General features: G+C 42.1%; 1 protein-coding gene across 1 annotated transcript in view; it reads right to left on the bottom strand.

The window, feature by feature from the left end:
- MUSK (muscle associated receptor tyrosine kinase) overlaps positions 1-23,199 on the bottom strand; it is a 707,615-nt gene that overhangs the window by 41,892 nt on the left and 642,524 nt on the right. Inside the window, exon 14 of the mRNA XM_078676695.1 lies at positions 20,593-20,779. Coding sequence (XP_078532821.1) covers positions 20,593-20,779 — 187 coding nt within the window. The remainder of the gene's footprint in view (positions 1-20,592; positions 20,780-23,199) is intronic.

A 23,199-nucleotide genomic window follows, 5' to 3' on the forward strand; every position in this document is an offset into this window, starting at 1 on the left:
CCCAAGCCGACACCCAGCTCTGCCGATACCATCCTTGCCCCTCCCCGTACAATAGAAAGCTTCCCCCATCAAAGAATCCCCGGGTTGATCAAAGCCCCCACCCCATGAGACCCGATCAAACCCCCCCACATTCCGTGAATCGGCGGATTATCCAGCTGCGCGATGCTCATCACCTGTTGTGACTAGGGTGGGGACTTCAACTGTAAATGTGTGTGGGAACGGGCCCCAAAGGGGGATTCCGGGTATGTCTTTCCGTATATCAAAGCTTTGTCACATGTATGTAAACTGTAATAAAAACCATAAACACTGTATATAAGGGGCCAGGCCTCAAACGTAAGTTAGAGCACCTCAGAACGATACCTTCTGTCCGTTTCGTTGTGTTCTCCTCCGGAGAGAATAAAGAAAACCTTGTTTCCTGCTTTCCAGTCTCCAGCGCCTGCCTCTTCATTTGATTTAATAACTAGAGGGTCACAGAGGCAATACCGCCGGGCAAATATCGATTGTCCCCGACCCGATTCAACTTTTTACATTAGCACTATATTTATCTCAACAAATACAACAAGTAGCAGGTAAACTTAATTGCACCCCCCCTTATTTCCTACATATCCCCACAAATATATACATACATGGTGCACACTCCCAGATATGAGGTCGAGGAATATGACTTTTATCTTGAAATTTCCCATTGAGGAATAGGATTCTGGGATTGAAAACATAAGAAGGGCTGGATTTGCAGTGCTTGAGAAACTTAATGGATGTTTAGCAATAGAATCTGAATGCCATGAAGAAGTTCACTGCTGTGGGTGAAACACGTTGGCTGAGGCTGTAACATTTGGAATATGAAAACACAAGAGTATTTTGGAATATAAAAATAAAGAGAAACACAAAAAACTGGATGATCTAATTGGACTTTGTTCTTTTTGATATTGTTCTTATCTTGGAGGCACTGATATATATATATAAATTATCACTGTAATTACTGTATTTTGATATGAATGTCCCTGTAAAAGAATTGTTTTCCACCTGCACCAAATTCGCCAAAAGATTAAGCATGGTGGAAAACTGGACAGAAGCCCTAGAAACCACAGTGGTTGCCCTAAAAACGCAGGCGGCCTCTCAAGAAAGTTCATTGAAAGACGACATGTGGAAGTTTGAAGAGGCAGAAAATCGCCAACGCCGCAATAACTTAAGGGTGCTAGGGATTCCTGAGAGTAGCGAAGGCAGCGATATCCGGACATTCACAATAAACTTGCTGAGAAATGCTCTACCAGAATGAGTACAATGGGACTGGGATAAAGAAATCCAACGTGTGCACAGATTTCCTATGACAATATCAAAGCGCCCTCAAAACGGCCAGTCATTTCCAAGGGTAATACTAATATATTTTGGAAACTTTTTGCTTCAACAGGCTGTTTATGAATTGGCAAGAACTAATAAGAGAAGGAACTGGGAGAATTTTTCATTCTTCACAAAACCTGACTTCGCACATGCCACAGGGAAGAGAAGATGGAGGCTCAGGCAACTGATCCCACCATTCCAAAAAACAGGAGCATACAGAACCCTGCCAAACTAAAAGTAATCTCGCAAGGATGAACCCTTTATTTCGCGTTGGAAATACAAGCTGAAAGAGCACTGAAGGAAATCACAGCACGGAAATCCGGGACTACCGAGAGTAACCCCTAGATGGTCTTGTATCGCTTATAACTGTGTTTATATTATTATTCTTTTTGCTCTTCTTCTTGGGTGGGATAAGAGAATGCTTAGTAAAAAAAAGAAATGTATGTTTATAATGGCTAGGAATACGCATATACACGAGCGGAAGGGAGGAAGGTGGAGAGTGGGTGAGGTTGGTTTAGACACTTTCACACAGGCTCAGGATTGAGCCTGACGGCCTAGTTAATGTTGGGGCGGTGGGGGGGAGTGGAAGGGAAAGCAGGGGGGGATCTCAGACACATGGTGAACACAAAAGGTGCAAACAGGAGGGGCCAATATGGATACAGAAGTAACAAGCAAGGGCAAAGTTGTTTAATCAGAGGGGGACCCGAGTGGGGATATATTCACTGATAGGGATGGATGGGTTGGACAAGTATTATTATGGCTAGGTTGAAATTCATGACTGTTAATATATGTGGCCTCAATGATGCAAAGAAAAGACAGAGAGTGTCTGTTGGATTACAGATGACAGAGGCTAATATCATATGTCTACAAGAGACACATATAGAGGGGTCACAACTGTATTTGCTCAACATACTTGGGTATAGACTTATCACTGCTACAACACAAGGTGTGAGAACTAGGGGGGTGGCCATTCTGGCAAAAGGGGGTGGGATGCAATTTACTCGATCTTTATCTGATAAGTTTGGACGGTGGGCAGTTACAGAATGCTAATATAATAATGGGGGGAAAATGACATTATGTACAAAAATGGTAATGTTAGCGATGATCGAGATGTACTGAATTTTTTCTCTAATGAATTGGTTCACTGGCCTCTAATAGTATGTGGCGATTATAACTTAAATCTCCCAGATGACTGGTTGTCGGACCCAGGGTTTAAATATCAGGGCAGGAAGCTTAAAGTATTTCAGGCTCTGAAAAATATGTGTCTAATGCATGGATTGATCGACTGTTGGCAAATAGAGCATCCAGGGGATCCAGGATTCACATATTATTCCAATCCACACTCTATGCATGTGAGACTGGATTATATGTTTGTCTCTAGGACCTTAAGATCTGTCAGTACAATAGAAAAATTGCCAAGAGTGTTATCGGACCATAATCCTCTTGTGTTAAATCTAGAATGTGGAGCAACGAAATCCACTATGAAAATATGGACGTTTGAAAGAGCACTGCTGATTAATGAGAAATACTGTCATCATATGAGGAGATGGATATCGGGGTTTTTGGAGGACAATTTAGGTAGTACAGCAATAGATGTGGTTTGGGACGCCTTGAAGTCTTGCATCAGAGGGGAGACGCTACGATTCTCATTAAGCTTTAATAAAGAAGCTAAATAAAAAATGGTTGTTCTACAGTGAAATCTGGGTATAGCCGAGGGAGGATTGAAAAAAAAGCTGTCCAGGAGGGACGGGAAATAGAAAGTGAAGTAAGCCGGGTGGCGACCGCTAAAAATCTTATCATTGATATTCTAACAGAAAAAGCCATAGCTAAGGCAACAATGCTTTGAGAGAAAATATACAAATTAAGTGATCAGATGGGACAACAATTAGCGGTACGTACCCGGGAACAAAGTTCAGCTAATCTAATAAGGGAAATGAAAGATCCAGAATTTGGGCAAAAGACCGAATCTAATGAAATAAGAGCTGTGTTTCAACGATTTTATCAGACATTATATGAGGATTTAGAGATTCAACAGGAAATATCATATATATATTAATCAGAAGGGGGATGGACCCAACACTGGTGTGCACTTTATTATCTTTACACGAAGAGACAAAAGCATGTGTTCTGCTTGGGAGAGGTAGGGAAGTATCTGATGTTTTTAATGTTGAATGGGGTGTGCGTCAAGGGTGTGTGCTTGCCCCTTCGTTATTTATTTTATATATAAATAACCTCAGTCTGGACCATGGTATATGGTGCACCCATTTGTGTACTTTTATATGCGGACACTGCCGTATTAATGACCCGCACCCCGAAAGCCTTATGTATTTTAGTTCATTCTTTTATGGATTTTATGGAGAATTTAGATCTAAGGACCAACTTCTCAAAATTGTTTACTATGTTCTGTGGCACGAAGCGCATACGTTCATCACTCATCATTGTAGGGTCAAATACGTTACTGCACACCAGCACTTTTGCAAATGTAGGGATTTTATTTTGCGCTTCTAGCTCATGGGCATACCAAATCATGCAAAATAGAATGAAATTGTTGAAGGCTGTAGGTTTCCATCTTTGCTTACCATCTTCACCAGGAGTCAGGGTCCTTGTCCCATTGTTACAAATATAATTAGCCCAGTTTGTACCCATTGCTACCTATGGGGCAGGAATATGGGGCATTAGTGACCTGCAGTCACTGCAAATGGAAGAATGCGTGCAATTATTAATGGTGCCTGCATCGACCTCACATTGTATTTGACATTAGGAGTTAGCACTAAATCATTTATGTGACCAAATACATATTCATCTAGTGCTGCTGTGGCTCTCTGTCATGAGCAATGAGAAAGCCTTACTCACTAGAAAGATACTTTTGACTGCCTGACCTATCCCAAAGGGCTCTATTCCCTGGCTGTCCTACGTAAAAAAGTAATTGGAAGGGATTGGTATAAGGTTCGCTGTCTCCTAGTGAGCTATAGGTGCGCTACCTAGCAGAAAGAAAGCACAGGCCCTGTTAGAAAAATTGCAGGGTATTAGGTTACATGACGAATCACAGAAACCCAGCATTGGGGATGACTTACTTGCTAACTTTGGTGCTGTGTAAACCGATTACCTGGGGGCAGATGTATCATTACCATAATTTGCGATTCCCAAATAGCGATTTTTTCGAAATCGCTATTTGGGAATTGCAAATTGAGATGTATGTAGAAATTCGCTATTTTTTTAGCGATTTCTTAAAATTCCTTAATTGCGATTAGCAAATTGATAATCGCAATTAAGGAATCATTTCCTATTTATTTCTATGGGCCAGGAGGCCCATAGGAATGAATGGGAAGTTATTCTCAATTTGCGATTCGCAATTTGCTAATCGCAAATTGAGAATAAATTCAAGGGTGCAGGGGTGTCCAAAGGACACCCTGTTGCACCCCTGAAATATGCATGGGTGCACATGTGGCGCACATACATGCCCTAAGGGCATGTATTTGCGTCACATGGCATTTTGAAAAATGCAAACATTTGCATTTTTCAAGGAATTCGCAACTTACCACCAACTAGAAGTTGGTGGTAATTTGCGATTCCTTAAGGGCATTTTGCTTATTTATTTTGCTACATACATTGCATTTAAGGAATCGCGAATTTTGCGATTCCTTAAATGCAATTGCAAAATAAGGAATCGCAAATTTTGCGATTCCTTATTTTGCACCAGATTTTCCCCCAGATGCATCAAAGTTATGTTTTGCGAGTCCTTAATAGCGAATTTTAAGAATTCGCTATTAAAGACTAGCAAACGGGATGCATGTAGGAATCACAATGTTATTTGCGATTCCTACTGATTCCTTATTTGCGATTCGCTAATTGCTAATCGCAAATAAGGAATGGCTTTCCCATTCATTCCTATGGGCCTAAAAGCCCATAGAGATGAATGGGGAGTCATTCCTTATTTGCGATTAGCAATTAGCGAATCGCAAATGTGCCGCAATTTCAAGGGTGACAGGGTGTCCAAAGGACACCATGTTGCACCCCTGAATGGTCATGTTCACTGGTGTTGCACACACACATGTACCAAGGACATGTGTGTGTGTAATATGCAACTTAGAAAAATGCACTAAAGTGCATATTTCTAAGTTTTTGCTATTTACCACGTAGTTTAAATTCGCGGTAAATAGCGACCCCAGATTAGGAATTCGCAATCTTGGAATGGTTCATGCATTGCATTTAAGGAATCGCAAATTGCGATTCCTTAAATGCAATCGTAATTTGAAAACTCACAATTATTTGCAAATTCTTAAATTGCGAGTGCATGAACCCTTGATGCATCTCTAATGCCATTTTGCGGGCGCAAACGGCCGAATTTTGCGATTCGCACCGTTTGCGCTCGCAAAAATGCTTGATGCATCTACCTGTTTGCTTCATACATTCCATTTAGCAAATTCGCAAAGGCCGAAATTCTGTAAATTTCGGCCTTTGCGAATGTGAATTTGCTTGATACATCTGGCCCCTGGTGAATACAGAGTATATATGAGGGGGTTTACCCAGACATAGTCACTGGGACCTGGGTTCAATTAGTACTAGGAGGAAGGGGTCCCAGTGTGAACAAGAAGTAATAAACACAAATCACGAACTGAAACTCACAAAACAATTAATGTATCCACACTGTTTTAATTCACAATGGGATAAAGTATATTCAATATACTTGTACCGCGAAAAATAGGAAACAGATCAGATTTATTTGATCCAAGTTTGATGCTAGAATATGGTGATTCGTAGAGAGCTTTCAGGGCCATAATCATGCGCGGGCCAAACCCTTTCAAGGATAAGAGATCCCAAAGATAGGGCCAGGCCACCCTGTCGAATGCCTTCTCGGCATCCAACAGGGTGAACCCTATAGCTGTATTAGTGCCCTGTGCCCAGTCCATCAAAGCAATGACCCTCCGCACGTGATCAGTGGTATCACGCTTGGGAATGAACCCGTGCTGCCATCGTGACACTATGCAAGAAATTATCCCTGCAATTCGAGAGGCTAGAATTTTTTAGAAGAGTTTGCTGTCGGCATTTATTAACGAAATCGGCCTATAAGAGGCCGGATTGAGGGGAGATTTATCTTTTTTAAGAAACGCCATGATTGTAGATTGTCTCCAAGACACTGGCGCCGCCCCTTTCTGTGCTGCCAAGAAAGTAGCCAGAAAATCCTGTTTCAATAAAGTTCTAAATAATCTAAAAAATTCGAAAGGAATACCGTCAGGTCCCATGGATTTTCCAGCCGGAAGAGACATCCGGGCCAGATCGATTTCCTCCCAAGTAATATCAGAGTCCAGAATTTGTGCCTGCGCGTTGGTTAGTTTCGAGATGTTATCTGCAGTGATAAAAGTCACTATTGAGTCACTGTTATACCCTATAAGATCCTGCTCGTACAGCTTGGAGTAAAACTGCCTAAAAACCTCAAGGATTTCTTCCGGCTTATTGCGAATCTGGCCTGCCTCATCCTGTATTGCATTGATGGAATTGAATGCCTCCTTTTGCCTTATTTTTTTGCCAAAATCCTGCCAGAGTTTTCCCCTACTTCGTAAAACTGCGATCTGAAAATTGCTAACTGCTAATCTTGAGCTTCCTTTATCTAGCCTTTCATTGCTTGGCAGTTCCAGGTATCCTGGAATTCTCTGTCACAGCCTCAGAAGCCTAATACAAAGTTAGCTTGTTAGACAATGAGGGGACCCTCCACAGCAAGGGTGATACTGTTATTCCCAAATGTCATGCTAATGTGAAGCCTCTCTGCACAAACCACCACTGGAAAAAATGGATTTATGAGGGATGTGCAGTTGGAGAGGAGATAATGCCATGCATTGTGGAGAAAAGACAAGTATAAAGTCAAGGATGTAAAAATATTTGAGGGTCTTGAGTCAGGGTAACACCAAAGACCCTGTTTATTTTGGATAATACAAGTGTGTTGCTCTATGCATAGTGTTTACCATGATATTGTGCTTAGCAAGAAATGGATGTTGCAAGTCACCCGAGCAGCCTGTGACCTTATGAAGGCACTTGGTCTGTGGCCTCCTGCCAATAGATAGTACAGGAATTTAATCGACCATATATTATGCGATTTGAATTAAGCACCCAATGAGGTGATCTAGCCCTGCACAGAACCATTTGAGGATAGGTATTTCTTTTGTTTTGTTATAATACAAATGTAGAAATAACTACACTAAGGGGCCGATTCCGATGTTGGCAGAAAGGGCTCCGACCGTCGGTCAGAGCCCTTCTGCCCGCATCGGAACATGCCGTACGGATTCCTTTCTGACCGAGCCATTCCGATGGTCTCGGTAGGAAAGGAATCTGACTCCGTTTTCCATATGGCTTACAACGGGCTCGGAGAGCCCATCCGCCATATGGAAACCCTTCAGTATACTCCCCCGGCCGCCTCTTTCTGGCCGAGGGAGTACGATGGCAGTTTCCCACTGCCTTTTTGTGCTGGTCTTTCCGGCACAAAAAGGCAGTGGGAAACTGTCTTTGGGGGCCCCCAGTAGGGCCCCCATGGGTGCGAGGCCGCACCCATGCCCCCTTGTTGATCCCTGCACCCGGTGGCAAGGACCTTGAGTTGCCTGCCACCGGGTGCAGGGATGAACTGCACCTCTTCAGTAAACAATAAATGCATGCATTCTGTTCGGAAGGCATGCTCCCATTGTTGAGTATAGGATTGCGACCGTACAGGGTTCGGTTGCATCCTATCTGCAGGTCTAACCGACGACAGGAGGTTGGTCGGTTACAGTTCCTGACCGATGTCCGACGGACTCCAGTCTGTCCGACATCGGAATGGGCCCTAAATGTGAAGATTTTCTTTTTGAAAAATGCGTATATTTTTCATACTCGAGGTTCCCAAGTGGAATCTCGGGTATTTTTGGCTGTAAATTATATTTACATTTGCACTTATGGAATTTTGTGCATTTATTTAATTCTCTCCAGGTCTTTGTGCCAATTTATGTTATTCTTTAGTTGAAATTAACGTCTTGCAGTTACTACACCTTAAAAGAAAAAATACATTCACATGAAAAAACTTTTGTATACTTGAAATTAAGATCAACTCACCAAAAAAGAGCAAGAAAAGATGAAGACATTGTGGAAACCAGTGATGTCATGTCGCTGGACAATGTGATTTGTGTAATTCGCATGTAGCGATCCAACCACAGTTTTTTATATGCTGGTAGTTGTATTTCGAGATGTGTAACTTGAAAGTCAAAATTATAAGTCCCAGCATGCAAAAAGGACTGGATGAACTACTCACTTCAAACATAAGGCTATAGTGAGTATGGTAAATGTAGATATGATGATAAGGATGATGTCAGTTTATTTGAGCTTATATGTCATATATGATACCACCAACCATGTGCTGAGGGGTTATTGTTTGGTAGTTATCTTATTGTATGTTGTTCCACTTCATTTATAAGTTTTTTATGTCTTTTTATCAGTCATTGGCCAGTAGTTTTCCCATTATGAGGCAGTACAAAATAACATGCATATATATGCGTTTCTCCACCAAAGAACAGAACAGTAATAACAATAGTAAAAACAACAACAAAAGCATAAGCTGGTACAGTCAATAAGCCCTTGTAGCTTTATCAATGGTACAGTAGGAGGAAACCAATCTCATTCCTCCCTTCAGTCAATCCTCACCCTAGGGGTTCCTGTTGATACCTTCATTCAATTCACAGCAAGTATTCACTGTGCAACCCTGCTTATCCTGCCATTCTTGTTTTCTGTGGGACTACCTCTTTCCCTCACTCCCAAATTCCCTCGTTCACTGCGAAACAGCAGTAGTCTCTGCCATCCCTACACTCCTTGCACTGTGTCTCTGAGTGGTAGAGAACCCTGTGCCCTGTGACTGCGTAGCCTGAGCAACATTCCCATCCCGACCCATGTGCATGATCTCCAGCAGTGTAGCCCAGCTTTCTAAATCCTCCTGTAGTTTGCCATCCCTATGATATGAACTTCCTCAGCGATGGCTCACTCTTCCACGTCCCTGTACCACAGTGTGATGGGGGCGACCAAAGTAGCCAACCACCCAATGGCCACCCTTCTTTTTGGCCAGTACCAAGGCCAGCTGTAGGAAGTTCCAGTATATTTTGCCTCCTCTGGGTCTTTTAATAATACCAAGCAGACACACCTGGGGTGACTCCTCCAGTACAAACGCTGTGACTTCCCTCCGCTTCACTGCCACCTGCTGACAATAGTCGTGAACACGCAGACACTCCCATGACATATGCAAGAGGAGGCATTTTCTCCCCCGCACCTGGGACAATCTGCCCTGCAAAGTTTGATCAGTGTTATATATGTGTAATGCAGATAGTTAAAGTGGGCCCATTTAAATCTGGCATTCAATGAAATGGGCTTCACTAGCTCACATGTTCCATTCCGCTTCGGATCAGTCAGGGATACTGGTAGCACCTTCCGCCATGCTCACCTTGCCACTGGCTCTATCCAGATCCTTTACACCTTGAGTGTGTTGTATAGGTGCGTCTCATCGACCCAGCCGTTACCTGAAGGTGCAGAGTCTCCGTCACCTGGGGAGCATTCAGCAACTCCGTCCAGATCTTTTGTGCCGTGTTCACCAGTTTAGCATACTGGAGAAATTGCCCCCCCCCCCTCGCAAAATTTCTTGTGCCTCTGCAAATGTCAGGAACGGCTTCTCTGGGTATAGGTCATCCTGCATTTTGCAATCCCCCTCTTTCTGTCTCGCCACAGACATGTATTTTTCAATTCATTTAAATGGGTGCAGTATCCATATATCCAGCTTCCTAGTGAAGGGAGGTCTTTTAAACATCCTTGTGACCACTTGCTCCCATACTTCTGCCACCTGTTTGGCTCGATAAGGGGCATCAAGCAGCACATGCGGTCCACAAAATAACAATTCAATCTAGGAGCACATGCTGTAGGAACTGCGGAGTAGCCTCATCTCCCAGCTGACATTCCCAAACACCCACTGAGCAGCATGATGCAGTTTGGATACATAAAAATAAAGTTCTAGGTCTGGAAATTCCATTCCACCTCTCAACATGTCATGCTTGAGTTGGGGAAGTGATACCCGGATCCTCTTCCCAGCCCACACAAGGGAAATCATTAACCTGTCTAGTGTCTTAAACAAACTGCACGGTAGTGTATAGAGAACATTCTGGATGATGTAAAAGCACCTGGGAAGGAAAAACATTTTTGTCACTGCGACTCTCCCATTCGTGGAAAGCAGGCGCGTATTCCAGAACCGAACGGACTTAGTTAGTCCTCCCACTAGTGGTTGAATACAATGCTGGTGCTGGTCCTCTATAGCATAACCCACCATGATGAAAAGATACCTAAAGGAGGTTGTCTCCCAGAGCAGCCCCAGTGGGGTCAAGTCCATCTCAGGCACCCCCTCCAGTGCTCCCAGGGGGAACAATAGCGACTTCCCTTTTAAAACACAGACCTGATATCTCCCCACACATCTCCAAGTGTATGAGTAGCTGCAGTACTGTTTTCACTTGGCGCTGCAGATAGAATAATAAGTCATCCCCAGATCAGGTGCATTATGCCCCCACCCTTATGCCTGTGTCTCTGATGTCTTTCTGGAGCTTAGCCTCCAGTAGCTCCATTGCCAAGCCGAAGAGGAGTGGTGATAGTGGACAGCCCTGCCACGTACGCCTCCGCACACCCCATTCATCAGACAACAGTCATCCACTGCATACCATAGTGCTGGGTGCTGTGTACAGTATCTTCACCCACTTATAAAAGTGGGGGCAAAACCCCATTTTCCGGAGACTGAGCAGCAGGTAATGCCACTCCACCGTATCTAATGCCTGAGTAATATCCACAGACACCAGCGTCATGTCTCTGTCCCTACCCCGCACTGCATGCAGCACGTGGGCAAGCCTCTGTAAATTAAGGACAGTGTTGCGTCTGTGCATAATGCCAAAGTGGTTCTCATGAACAAGTGTTTTGCACCACGCCAGTCAGCCATTCAGGTAGTACCTTACCAATAAGGCTCCCTGTTGTCCGTTTTTACTGATTTTTACAGATAAATACAGACAGAAAACCATTTATTTTCTTGTCTGTATTTATTTTTAAATGTGGATAAAAAACGGAAATCGGGTGCTTTTTTAGTGATTCTGAATACACTTTGCCATTTCTGCCATGCCAATAACTGTGTGGATTGATAGGTAAGGTGATAAAAAAAGTAATTTTAGTAAAGACGTTTAAACAGCAGTAAATATGCACAAGTTGGATACTGAAATGTGCATATTTTCATATAAGTGCTTTGATTTATCTTCTGCAGGTGTTCATATCACTCAAACCCAACAGGCATTCAAGAATGACTGCATATTTATTAGTTAAATAAATACGGAAATGTACCAGTTTTTGCTTTATTTTTTTCACAAACCCCATAATAAATATGGATAAATACAAATAAAGTTGACAAAAAATAAATATGGATAAATACAAACGGAAATGTAAAAAAAAAAGAAATACCATAAAACAGGGATCCCTACTTACAAAGTACCTTTGTGTCCACGTTAAGCATGGTCTAGGGGCCTATAGGAAGACGGATCCATCACGTCACCCCCGGGCTAGGGCACCATACATATTACTCCCTCTCTGGGGGTGGGGGATTTCACTTGCAAGGTTAGCTGGAAACCTCATACTTACACTTACTCATGTTGTTTCAATACATTTTGAGAGGCTATGAAGCAGGTGTAACCAGTTATTCATTTATTTTTATCCTGACTTTTTTTCTTAGATATATTTCTATGCACTTAACAATTATAAATTTAACATAGTATTTTTATTGCTAATGTGGTATCACTATCCTCAAATATGTGTTCTTGTATGCACATGTACATGCTATTAAAAAAGTCAACAGATTTAAGGGGCGTGGCTACCACCAGAGAAAATGGCTGGCTAGAACTGGAGTTCTGCTATGGCTGCTAGTCACCCTGGCTTTTCCTTCACATAACGGGGACACTGTCCCACTTCCATGCAGTCGCTGATGCGGTGAAGATAAGGAGCGCCCACTGACCGCTCAGCTCCTCATTCCAGCCCTCAATAAGGGATATGTTTGCAGCTCCCTTGGGACCGCATGGCACCTTAGTGGATATCGGAGGCCCCCCTGTCCCTAAAATAGCCAACGTCTGGATCATCTCCAAACAAAGCCCCAGCGGCTTTTATGAAAACCAGTTGTCATCTGAGGGTGGAGGTCCCTTACCTACCCCACTTTCACTTGTCCCCAGACTGCAATACCGCCACCACCATTGTTCTACTGCAGTTCACTGATAGAATATCGATGTAACAAACATCGATGTTCCAAATATCGGAGAAAAAAAAAATCGACTCCCAAGGTAAGTACAAAAATATTGAATACAAAATATCAAGGTAAAAAACATAGATGTACAAAATATCGATAAAATATATAAATATAACATAAAATAATACATATTAAATATTAATATTATTTTTAACAAAATTAATTACATTTCATATATATTTTAACTAAATATAACAAATAAACCTAATAATAAAATATAAACACACAAACATAATAATTTATACATATACATATATTTACTTAAAATAATTGATTAACTATTACCTTTATTTAATTTTTCAACTTTAAAATTATATAAAAACATATAAAAAAATAAAACCTATATATATCAATAAATTAAAATTAAAAACAATTCTATAATAAATTAAAACATTAAACCATTAAAAAATGTATACTTACATTTCCCAATACAATAAGTGCAACAGTAGGGGAAGTGTTAGATAGCGGAATAATTAAATTGACTATTCCAACTCCAGTGAGTGCAAAAGTAGGGAAAGTGTTGGATAGCGGAGGGGTAAAAATAACTATTTACACTCCAGTGATAGCAACAGTAGGGAAGGTGTTGGATAGCAGAGGGGAAAAAATTCCTACTGTAGTGAATGCAACAGTAGGGAAAGTGTTGCATGGCAGAGAGGTAGACATTACCATTCCCACTCCACTGAGTGTAACATTAGAGAAAGTGTTGGATAGCGGAGGGGTAAAAATTACTATTCCCAATCCAGTGAGAGCAACAGTAGGGAAAGTATTGGATAGCGGAGGGGGAAAAGTTACTATTCCCACTCCAAAGAATGCAACAGTAGGGAAAGTGTTGGATAGCAAAGAGACAACAATTATGATTCAAACTCCAAAAACTTTAAACATAAAAACATTTAAAAATTATAAAAAATCCTTGGAAAAATAAACAATATTTAAAATCGAAAAATGAAATATGTTAAATATATAAAAATAAAAATCTTAGAATAATAATTACATATAGAAACCTAAAAAAATATATGATATAAAATAATAAAGAAATTAATAAAATAAAATTAATTTAAACTCGAAAATATTTACAAACAAATAAATGAATTAATACCTAAATGTATTTATTGTATTTACTACCCTATAACACCACACCAATAACAAAACACTTTAACATTTCTAATTAAATGTTTTCCAAAATTAACATGATTAATAATCAATTAAAAAAATATTATTAATTAAAAAACGAATAAATATTGACTACACACAAAAAACACTATGATATCCACAACGCACACCTAAATGAAACTCTAAAATAATAAACACAATTAAAACGTATTTATAAATTAAAAACTACTAATATTAACAATTAATAATAAAGTAATTAAAATGTATTTAATACCCAACCTCTACCCCTTTAAAACTCAAAACAGACAAAAAATTAAACAAGTACCCAAAATACATATCAAATAATTAGCATTAATTAACAACTATATAATAATTCATTAAATACAAATTACATCCCACCCCAACTCCTATAAACACCAAAACAAACACCTAAAATTAAGTACATAATTACCATAATTAATTAATTAAAATTAACATCCACTTATTAATTCATCAATTAAAATTAAATTGCTTCCCACCCTTAACACCTATAAACATCACAACACGCAACTCAAATTAATTACACAATTACCATAGTTAATTACCAATTACATTTTTAAATTAATTCAAAAACTGTTATTAATTAATTGATAATAATTACTTTACACATTTAAAACTATAACATCTCAATTATACAAATATTCATAAATAAAAAATAATCAAAAATGTGATATAATTAAGTTACTTCCCACCTTAATCCCCTATAAACCCACAACCCGCTATGGAACTAAAAACACAAAATTCAAAAACATTTTTTTTATAACTACTACAAATTTAATACATATATTAAAATACAAACAATTCGTATACAAAAAACATACAAAACATACATATAAAATAAATACTAAAGTACATAACATTATTTTTAACAACTATATTTTTGCAAACGATATTAAACCCTTCGATATTTTTAAACTCAATATTACTTACCTAAAATCGATTTTTTGACCACGAGAATCTGTATGTCAATATTTCAGACCCACGATATTTGCAACTCGATTTTTGTGCGAGTCGATATTTTTGAATCAATATTCTGTCTCTGCACCTTCTAGGACAAACAGTATTTGCTATGCGGACCATACAGGACACCACAGTAGGGCATAAACTTCAGTAGTTAGGGCACACATCAAAAACAAATCACATCAGGGCAGGAGATGGAGGTGACTGTCATAATTCATAGGAATTACCCGGGTGCTTCCTAAACATGAGGCCAGAATGCTCCTACATGGTGCCTGGTAATCTCTACAGTATCCTGAGCAGGCTCGGCACCTCAGTCGAGGATCACCACCCATCCAGCTCTTTGAGGCCACTTCTCATGTATCCCCAAGCATGTGCCTACATCTGAGTGGGGGAAGGCACACACACCCTTCCCCTGCGGGGAGATCTCCCTGTGTCCCCCCCCAGCATGCAAAATAATGGAGTGCAGCTGCCTGTCAAAACATGGGGCTGCTGAAGTCAATCGTCGTTTCCCAACCGTGATTACAAGTGCTGCGACTCGCTTTCGGGCGGCGCATGATATCAGCAAGGAGGTGGGGGACGGGCCCTCATTCGGTCCCCGGGGGGTTCACCAGGCTCGAGCCCTCGCACAGCTCCCGGTCTTACCATGAGGCAGGCGAAGATCAGAGGCTCTCCTCCGACCTCCCTCTCACCCGACAGACCTCAATCTCTGGCCTCTGTCAGTACTTTCTTGCCGTGGGTTGCTGCCGCCTTACACAGCAGCAGTGCTGTGGACTCACAGATTCTCATGGCTGGCCCCACCTTTCCCCTTGACTTTGGGACTGTTGCCAGGCAACGCCTAGGGCTTCCTGGTAAGGCTGCTGTGGCCTCTCTTGCAGAGACCGTGCTGAATGGTTCGTCCTCCTGCCGGCCCCTTAGCAAATATCTGCACTTTGGGCATGGGCGCCTATCCCTCCTGGTGCAGCTGTCTCGAAAGCCGGGCCACGCTGGGCTTTCACGGTGAGGGGGCTACTTTTTTGAGCAGAGAAGAGACAAAAATTAATAGAAACGCTCAACATGCGTTTCCTTTGGTTTTCCCTGACAATGGCCAAGTGGAGACAATGCAGCTCTGCACACATGCTGACGAGGCTCCACAAGCTGAGTTAATCAACAGGGGCATTCAAAGATCCCACCAAATGGTTCACAACCAGGAATGTTCCCTGAGGCTCCAGCCTGCTCAAGAGACTAAGTGCCTCCTGACACAGGACCAAGAACCCCATACTGCCTTGCTTGTTGCTATACAACATGGTGGTGGTGGTATTGTTCACGAGTGCCTGAAACAGCCTCCCTTTGTTGGACAGTAGAAAGACTTTAAGTGCCAGGTGAATGGCCATCAACTCCCAAAACGTTGTCCTCGACTGAGACTGGTCCCCATATCAGTGTCTCTGATCGCCACCTCTCCCAGCATCAGTCACCACCATTTGTTGAGTGGGGCAGGGAGAGGAGTCTTCTACTTGTCAAAGTGCGATTGCGCAGCCTCCACTGCAGACCTTTACAGTCTCCTATGAAATCGGGATGAAATTTGACAGGTTCCCCTGGTTCTGGACCCCGTACGATTTCCCTTTCTGCTTGAGACCCCGCATATACCACCTTGCATAGTTGAGGAGCAGGTTTCAGTAGGCCAAGAGGCCCAGAGCCACTTTCACAAAGACTCAGGATTGAGCTGTAACAACAGGTTAATTGATTGAATGTTCTGAAACGTTGTGACGGAGGGCAGGCTGAAACTGCCCCATATCCAGGATGGATCCAATGAAATGAAATGATGGAGTTAGGTGAGAATTTGGCAAGTTGATTGTGACCTCCAACGATGTCAGGATTGCCGTTATCTGGAGGTAGTCTACTGCTGACTGGTTGTTGAAGGCAGGCTTGACACAGTCAATGAGGTACGGGGAAAACTAATATCTTCAACAACCAAAGTTGTGTCAAGACCACCACCATTAACTTTCATAAACAGCTAATGGGCACTGGTGAGGTCGAAGGGAGGCATTGCAAATTGAAGTTGGAAGTAGTGTCTGTGGGACTGCATGATGAACACATAAAAGTAGCTATCCTGCAGGTCCAAAGCCACCATCCAGTCACCATCCAGTCACCTGGATTCTGGGCAGACAGAATCTGGGCCAGCATGAGCACCTTGAATTGGTTCTTCTGTAGGAAGGCATTCAGAGGGCAAAGATCTAAAATGGGACAGTGGACTCTATTCTTCTTTGGAACAAAGAAATAGCGGGAATAACAGCCAATCCCAATTTCTGGGACTGGAACCAGCTCTACGGCTCTTTTGGCAAAAACAGACCACACTTCTTAGAGCAAAATGGACAGGCTCTTCTCTGAAAGAGTATCTGATGTGGACAGGAGATGTAGGGCTTTTATAAGCAATGGCGGAGAATAGCCTTGTTAAATGATCTGAAGAACCCACCTGTCGGGTGATATCTGTTGCCATCGTTGGAGGAAATATCTGATCCTACATCCTAGAGTGGTTGTGTGCCACTAAGGGCAAATTAAAACAACTTGGAGGCTGATGCCACAGGGTTGGAGGGCTGGGTAGTGCACTGTCACTCGTGGCCTCGGTGTTGTCTGCTTGATTCCAGTTTCTGACCTTCAAAGGACTGGGTTTCCAGTTGCACAGGCAGTGGACGTTGGCATTAGAGGTATGCCACCCTCTGGAGTTGCCTGAAAAGGGGCAAAACTGTTGAGGATACTGTCTCACAGGGTTAGAAAGGCCTAAGGAACCATGCCTTGGAAAACCTAACTGCAACAAATTATGGATGGAATGGTGAATGATTCAAACATTCTCCCCCAGTCAAGAGATCTGGGTTAAATCCATGGCTTGGAATGCCACTCTATAAAACATTTCAGCACAGAATCAGCCTTCTCATCACACCGGTTAGAAGCATTGAACAGCATTGTCCATCAGAGAGTCTTGCATGTCCCCAGAGAAACCTGTGGATCTCATCCAAGGGTGTTGCTGAAGCACAACAATATTGCAACTCATCTCCCCATACAGTCAGTAGTGACCATCTACCACAAAAGACCAGATATTTTTTGCCATTCTGACCATCCTGGATGGTTTGAGCCAAGTTGGCCCAAAATTCCTTGGGAACTGCCAACAAGATCTCGCCAACGATATCCTACGACGAAGACTGGCCACAGGAACTGACTCAAAAACAGTAATGGGTCTGTGCCCTTGACTTCGAGTGGGGACCAGGACTTCCTTAACTTGTTTTGGTGTTTGATGGCTTACAGCTTTGCTTTGCGTTCTTGGATTGTCTTCAGATTAATAAGGGCACACTTCTTGCATGAGTGGTGTGCCAAATCCAAAAATTAGATGCACATATTGTGGGGATCTGTCACAGAAATGTGTTTGTGACAGTTCCTTCAAGGCTTAAACCCTGTAGTTTTAGGAGTGGGCATAGTTTGCTTGCATATTGAAAAAAAGTAAAAGTTTTTAAGAAAAACTCTTCAACTGAAAAAGTTGAGAGCGGCCTCTGGATACATGCACAAAGGCATGGAAAGAAAGGATCTGAGGTCGACACAGAGGTGGTAATTATGCGCAGCTTCATAATAACTTCCTCAGCAGTCTGAAGTCACTGTGGAGCTGGATAGCTATTGGTGTGCTGGAGCAATGATGCTTAAATCTTCTGGATGCAGTCTGGTGCCTGGGCATATTCTAAAGATCTGCCATTATAAGTATCCATCAGAAAGGGTTATATTGCACACTAAAACTGGGGATTTTTATTTTATTTTATGGTTTTGGATCATAATCATAACACTGCTGAAGATTACATTTATTGAGTGGATTTTATGTTTTTCTTATTATTAGTTAGTTATTGATGTTAACAGAGAAGCATAGCTTCCATTAACATAAGTTTGCCAGAAAATGTTTGTGGTTTTGCTAAGATATACTTGAGTCATTTGCCAGAACTTCCCTCTAGCATAGCCCACAGTGCCCAATAGCATTGCTTTTGGCTGAGCCTGTTGCCCAGTGTTTATTCCCCACTGATCCTGCAGGGCATGGCTTATGACCAGGTACAGTGGGCTGAAGGTGCAAGGAGTTGTCTTCCACAAAACCTTGCACCCAATTCTGCTGCCCCATTAATCAATTTGATCATACACAGTGAGCTCTGGGTACAGGATGTGATCTTGGCTAGACACTGTATTCAATCCTGTATGCTCATATTTAACTGGTCTCTAGCCATGTCTAGCAGGCTCTGGGCACAGTGCATATACTTTGGGAGATGGTGGCAGTGGCTGGCTGCTTTGGCCAATTGCCAAAGCATAAATCCTTTTTTGATCTACAATGCAGTTGTGATTCAGGAGGTATGCTCAAACTATAGCGAGTGCTCAGCCTTCCCACTTCAGGAGCCCATGGGTGAACCCTCGAGAGCTGCTACAGCCTTAGAATACAACACACATATTCACCTGCTTAAGAAGCCAAACACAATTTCCAAAGAACCCTCAGTCTACAACCATCCCCTTCACAATAAAATCATGAACTGAAAAGGCCGCTCAGCAACCAAAGTCTATTTTAAAAGCTCCCTCAATCCTTCATAATCATGCCTTATCTTTCTGTCCAGTACGATGTAATGAAAACACTCTGACCTATGTCAGGGGTGACGTTTTTATGCCCCTTGACATATGACAGCTAGACAGCCTGAACATTTTGGCTATGCCAATAGATTATGACAATGGACTAAAATACCCTATTTTGCCATCTGGGAAAACTACGATGACAGGAACATCCTACCAAAGGATGTCATTGTTTATCACGTGTCAGAGAAAACATTTTATTATCAAACCCACTTCTCCATGAGTGAAGATAATCCCAAGAGACTTATCACTGTTCTCCCTGCACCTCAATGTCTAAATGAGTCCGGTAGCAAGATAATTGTGCAGCATCAACAATAACTCAAATACATATTGACACCACTCCAATCTACGAAAGGCCATAGAAAAGCCCAGGCCACAAAAATGATTCTTAAGTAACTTAGACTAATCTTCTCATGGGTGATCAAGAGACTTGGACAAATCAGTGGATCAAATAAGCACATATTACTGAGAAGAGGCAGCCTCTAAACAGCCCACCTTTCAATTGGCATGACTGCTTGGAACCAAGAAACATTGTGGAACTGGCTAGGTTTCTTTTACATTTCCAATTATGATGCTGCCTCATAGCCTATGCCAAGGCAATAAAGGGGTAATCTAGAAACTGAGAAAGCTGGATCAAAATTTGCTGGACCTGAGAGCAGTACAATTGTTCCCAGAATGCAAAGGATCATATTTACAATTGTATGGATAATCTACGAGACTCTTGGAAGAAAATGGCTGTAACAACTCTGAAAACAGACTCTCACTGCACTCTTGTTGTTCTAAACTGATTTAATCCACTACTTTTACAATGCAGAAGCATGAAGATAAAGCCATCCGGGTTATGGGTTTTCTCCCATGAAATTCACTAGAACACCATTCTAAGGGTCCTTATTGACTCCACTGTTTCAGGGAGGTATCATAGACAATCTTCTTTAAGGAAGATATCAAACATCCACCTTGCACTAGGACTACCTACCCTCCCATGCTTTCAAGAGTTCAAGCCCCACTGACTACAAGCATAACCACGCTTTATCCAATCCAGATGCCTAAGACACTAAAGCATGTTTCACAGGACTGTATAAATTGGCATCTTATGTCAGGCCTTACGTAATTGATCTCTGCAATTGAAAGTGGTCATAAAAAGACATGTAGGTGGTGCAGTAACAAACCACAGAAATACATATATAAATGTACTAATAACTATGTGTTACCTCTTTTTATTTTTCCAGTGTTTCTGTTTCCGGTAGCAAACAAGAGTTGTAATTATTAGAAACACCATGGCTGCAAATCCGGAGAGAACTGAGATGATTATTATCATTGAGTAAGTTGGCGAGTAAGAAGAGGTCGATGGCAGGCCTGGGGTTTCAAAACTTGGTTTTGCTGTGACCGCAAAAGATACTGGAATGAACAAGAAAAAGGACATCAGTAATTGGCACACAACTGTTATACAACTATGTTATACATGAACAGTTGTATTCACTAAAAATTGAACCATTTTTAAATCCTCGCATCCACTATCTCTCCACTGCTACCGCACCCTACCCTTGTCCACCACAGCCCTTCCTTCCCAGGCTGTCTTACTGTGCATTCTAAATTGGCTATTTGATCAGGTTTGCCTGAACAGAAGAGTTACACAATGAAAACTGTCGACTCAGTACGCACCCCTAATTGAAGACATTTCCAACCACGTTCTTAACAGTAAAAATTATTTTTGGAATCAAGCAATACTTTAAAACAATTGTCAGTATGAGATGCGCGAACAGATTTTGGCTTATTCAAGCAATTATTTAGAAATTTCCACAATCTTAAAAACTGTTTGCATATACTACCTCTAGCAGATGTCACAGAGACCCTGAATAACTGGCCCTAAAAATGCTTATGTGAACAGGGATATGTGGTCTAGGTATCGGCTATATAAAGAATTGATACTTCTACACCATGACTCAGCCGATTTGCTTGAAAATTATAGCCAAGACTGGAATCAGGTGACTGATGGTGAAGTTTCACATGATTCATGATCCAAATACAGATCTTGTCTTTTAGACCTGGCATCCTTGGCATTGTTCCCCCAGTCTTTTTGCCTCTACCTCCTGTATTTTTGATGTTGTGCTGGACTTAAATGCTACTTAAACGGATGGCCGATCATACGCGCAGCGGACACGGCAAGAACCTGACTAGAGGTAGTGCAGCTAGCTGCTAAATTGCTTGTGACTAATTTTAACAAAGAAACGTTTTTTAGAGGCGTTAGCCGAATCGATGGACCGCTCCCACCTCAAGCTGAACGGGGACAAGACCGAATTGATGTTTCTGGGTAAATCTCCATCTCCCACTTCAACTCCTATCTGGCCAACTTGTCTTGGCGCCATGCCCGTCCCAAAGCAGCAGATCAAGAGCCTGGGCATATGGCTTGACAGCTCCCTGGGATTCAACTACTAAGCTTCTAAGCTGTCGGCCACTTGCTTTGGTCTAATGAGAATGCTGAGAAAGATTATCCCTCTGCTCCCTTTCCAGGCCAGGAGGATTGTGGTCCAGACCCTCATACTGTCCCGCCTCAACTACGGAAACGCTCTGTACTTGGGTGCCCCCTTATCCACTACCCAGAGGCTACAAGTCATTCAGAACTGTGCGGCTCGCCTTTTGCTCCAGATTCCCCAGAGACAGACTGCGAAACACGCCTTGAGTGACCTCCACTGGCTCCCTATCCGGTCAAGGATACAGTTTAAGGCCATATGCATCGCCCACAAAGCTATGTGGAAATCAGGCCTAGGCATCCTTCAGTCCCTGGTCACCCCCTACCAACCGCCTAGGAGTCTACGCTCCAGCTCAGCGTTTCGGGCCACCTCCGTGAAAGTACGCAGATCCAGGTGGGGTGGACGTTCTTTCTCCTTGAATGCCTCCAACCTCTGGAACTCTCTCCCCCTTACTCTTCGAGGGGAACCCAATCCGCTAGCATTCCATAAACGTCTCAAAACCCATCTTTTCACTACCGCACACTAGCATCACTTGCACCTTGTCTCTCTGCTCCACAAGCACTAGGAGGTCTCCGGGTAGCTAGTGCTATACATATTCAAATTCATTCAAATTCATTCATTCATTCACTTTGTTTTTGCTGTTTTATGTACTCTGGGCACTTTACCAATGCTGATCAGTGCTAAAGAGCAAGTTTTCCCTATGTAAATTGTAATTTTGATTGGTTATCCATGATTGGAATATTTGATTTACTGACAAGACCCTAGTAACGTGTGCTGTGTGTGCCCAGGGCCTGCAAATCAAATGCTACTAGTGGGCCTGCAGCACTGGTTATGCCACCCACATGAGTAGCCCTGTAAACCTGTATCAGGCTTGCCATTGCAGTATCTGTAAGTGCAGTTTCAAACTGCCACGATGACCTTGCAAGTGCACACACTTGCTAGGCCTTAACCTTCTATTTTACTACATGTAAGGCACCCCTAAGGTAGGCCCAAGTTACCCCCATGGGAAGGGTGCAGTGCATGTGAAAGGTAGGGCATGTACTGGAGTGTTTTGCATCTCCTGATAGTGAAATACTGACAATTAGCTTTTTTCTTACTATTGAAAGGCCTATCTCTCCTATATGTTATCATTGAAGCTGCCTTGTAACATTTTACAAATGCAACTTTCAATAGGGAAGAGATAGAGATTTGGAGTTTGGGCTCCCTGAGCTCAGAATTTAAAAATACATCTTTTATTGAAGTTGTTTTTTAAATTGTGTGTTTGAAAATGCCACATTTAGAAAGTGGGCATTTTCTTGTTTAACCATTCTGTGCCTTTGTCTGCCTGTGGAATCAATGTCTGCTTTA

This window comes from Lissotriton helveticus, chromosome 2_1, assembly GCF_964261635.1.
Source record: "Lissotriton helveticus chromosome 2_1, aLisHel1.1, whole genome shotgun sequence".
NCBI lineage: Eukaryota > Metazoa > Chordata > Amphibia > Caudata > Salamandridae > Lissotriton > Lissotriton helveticus.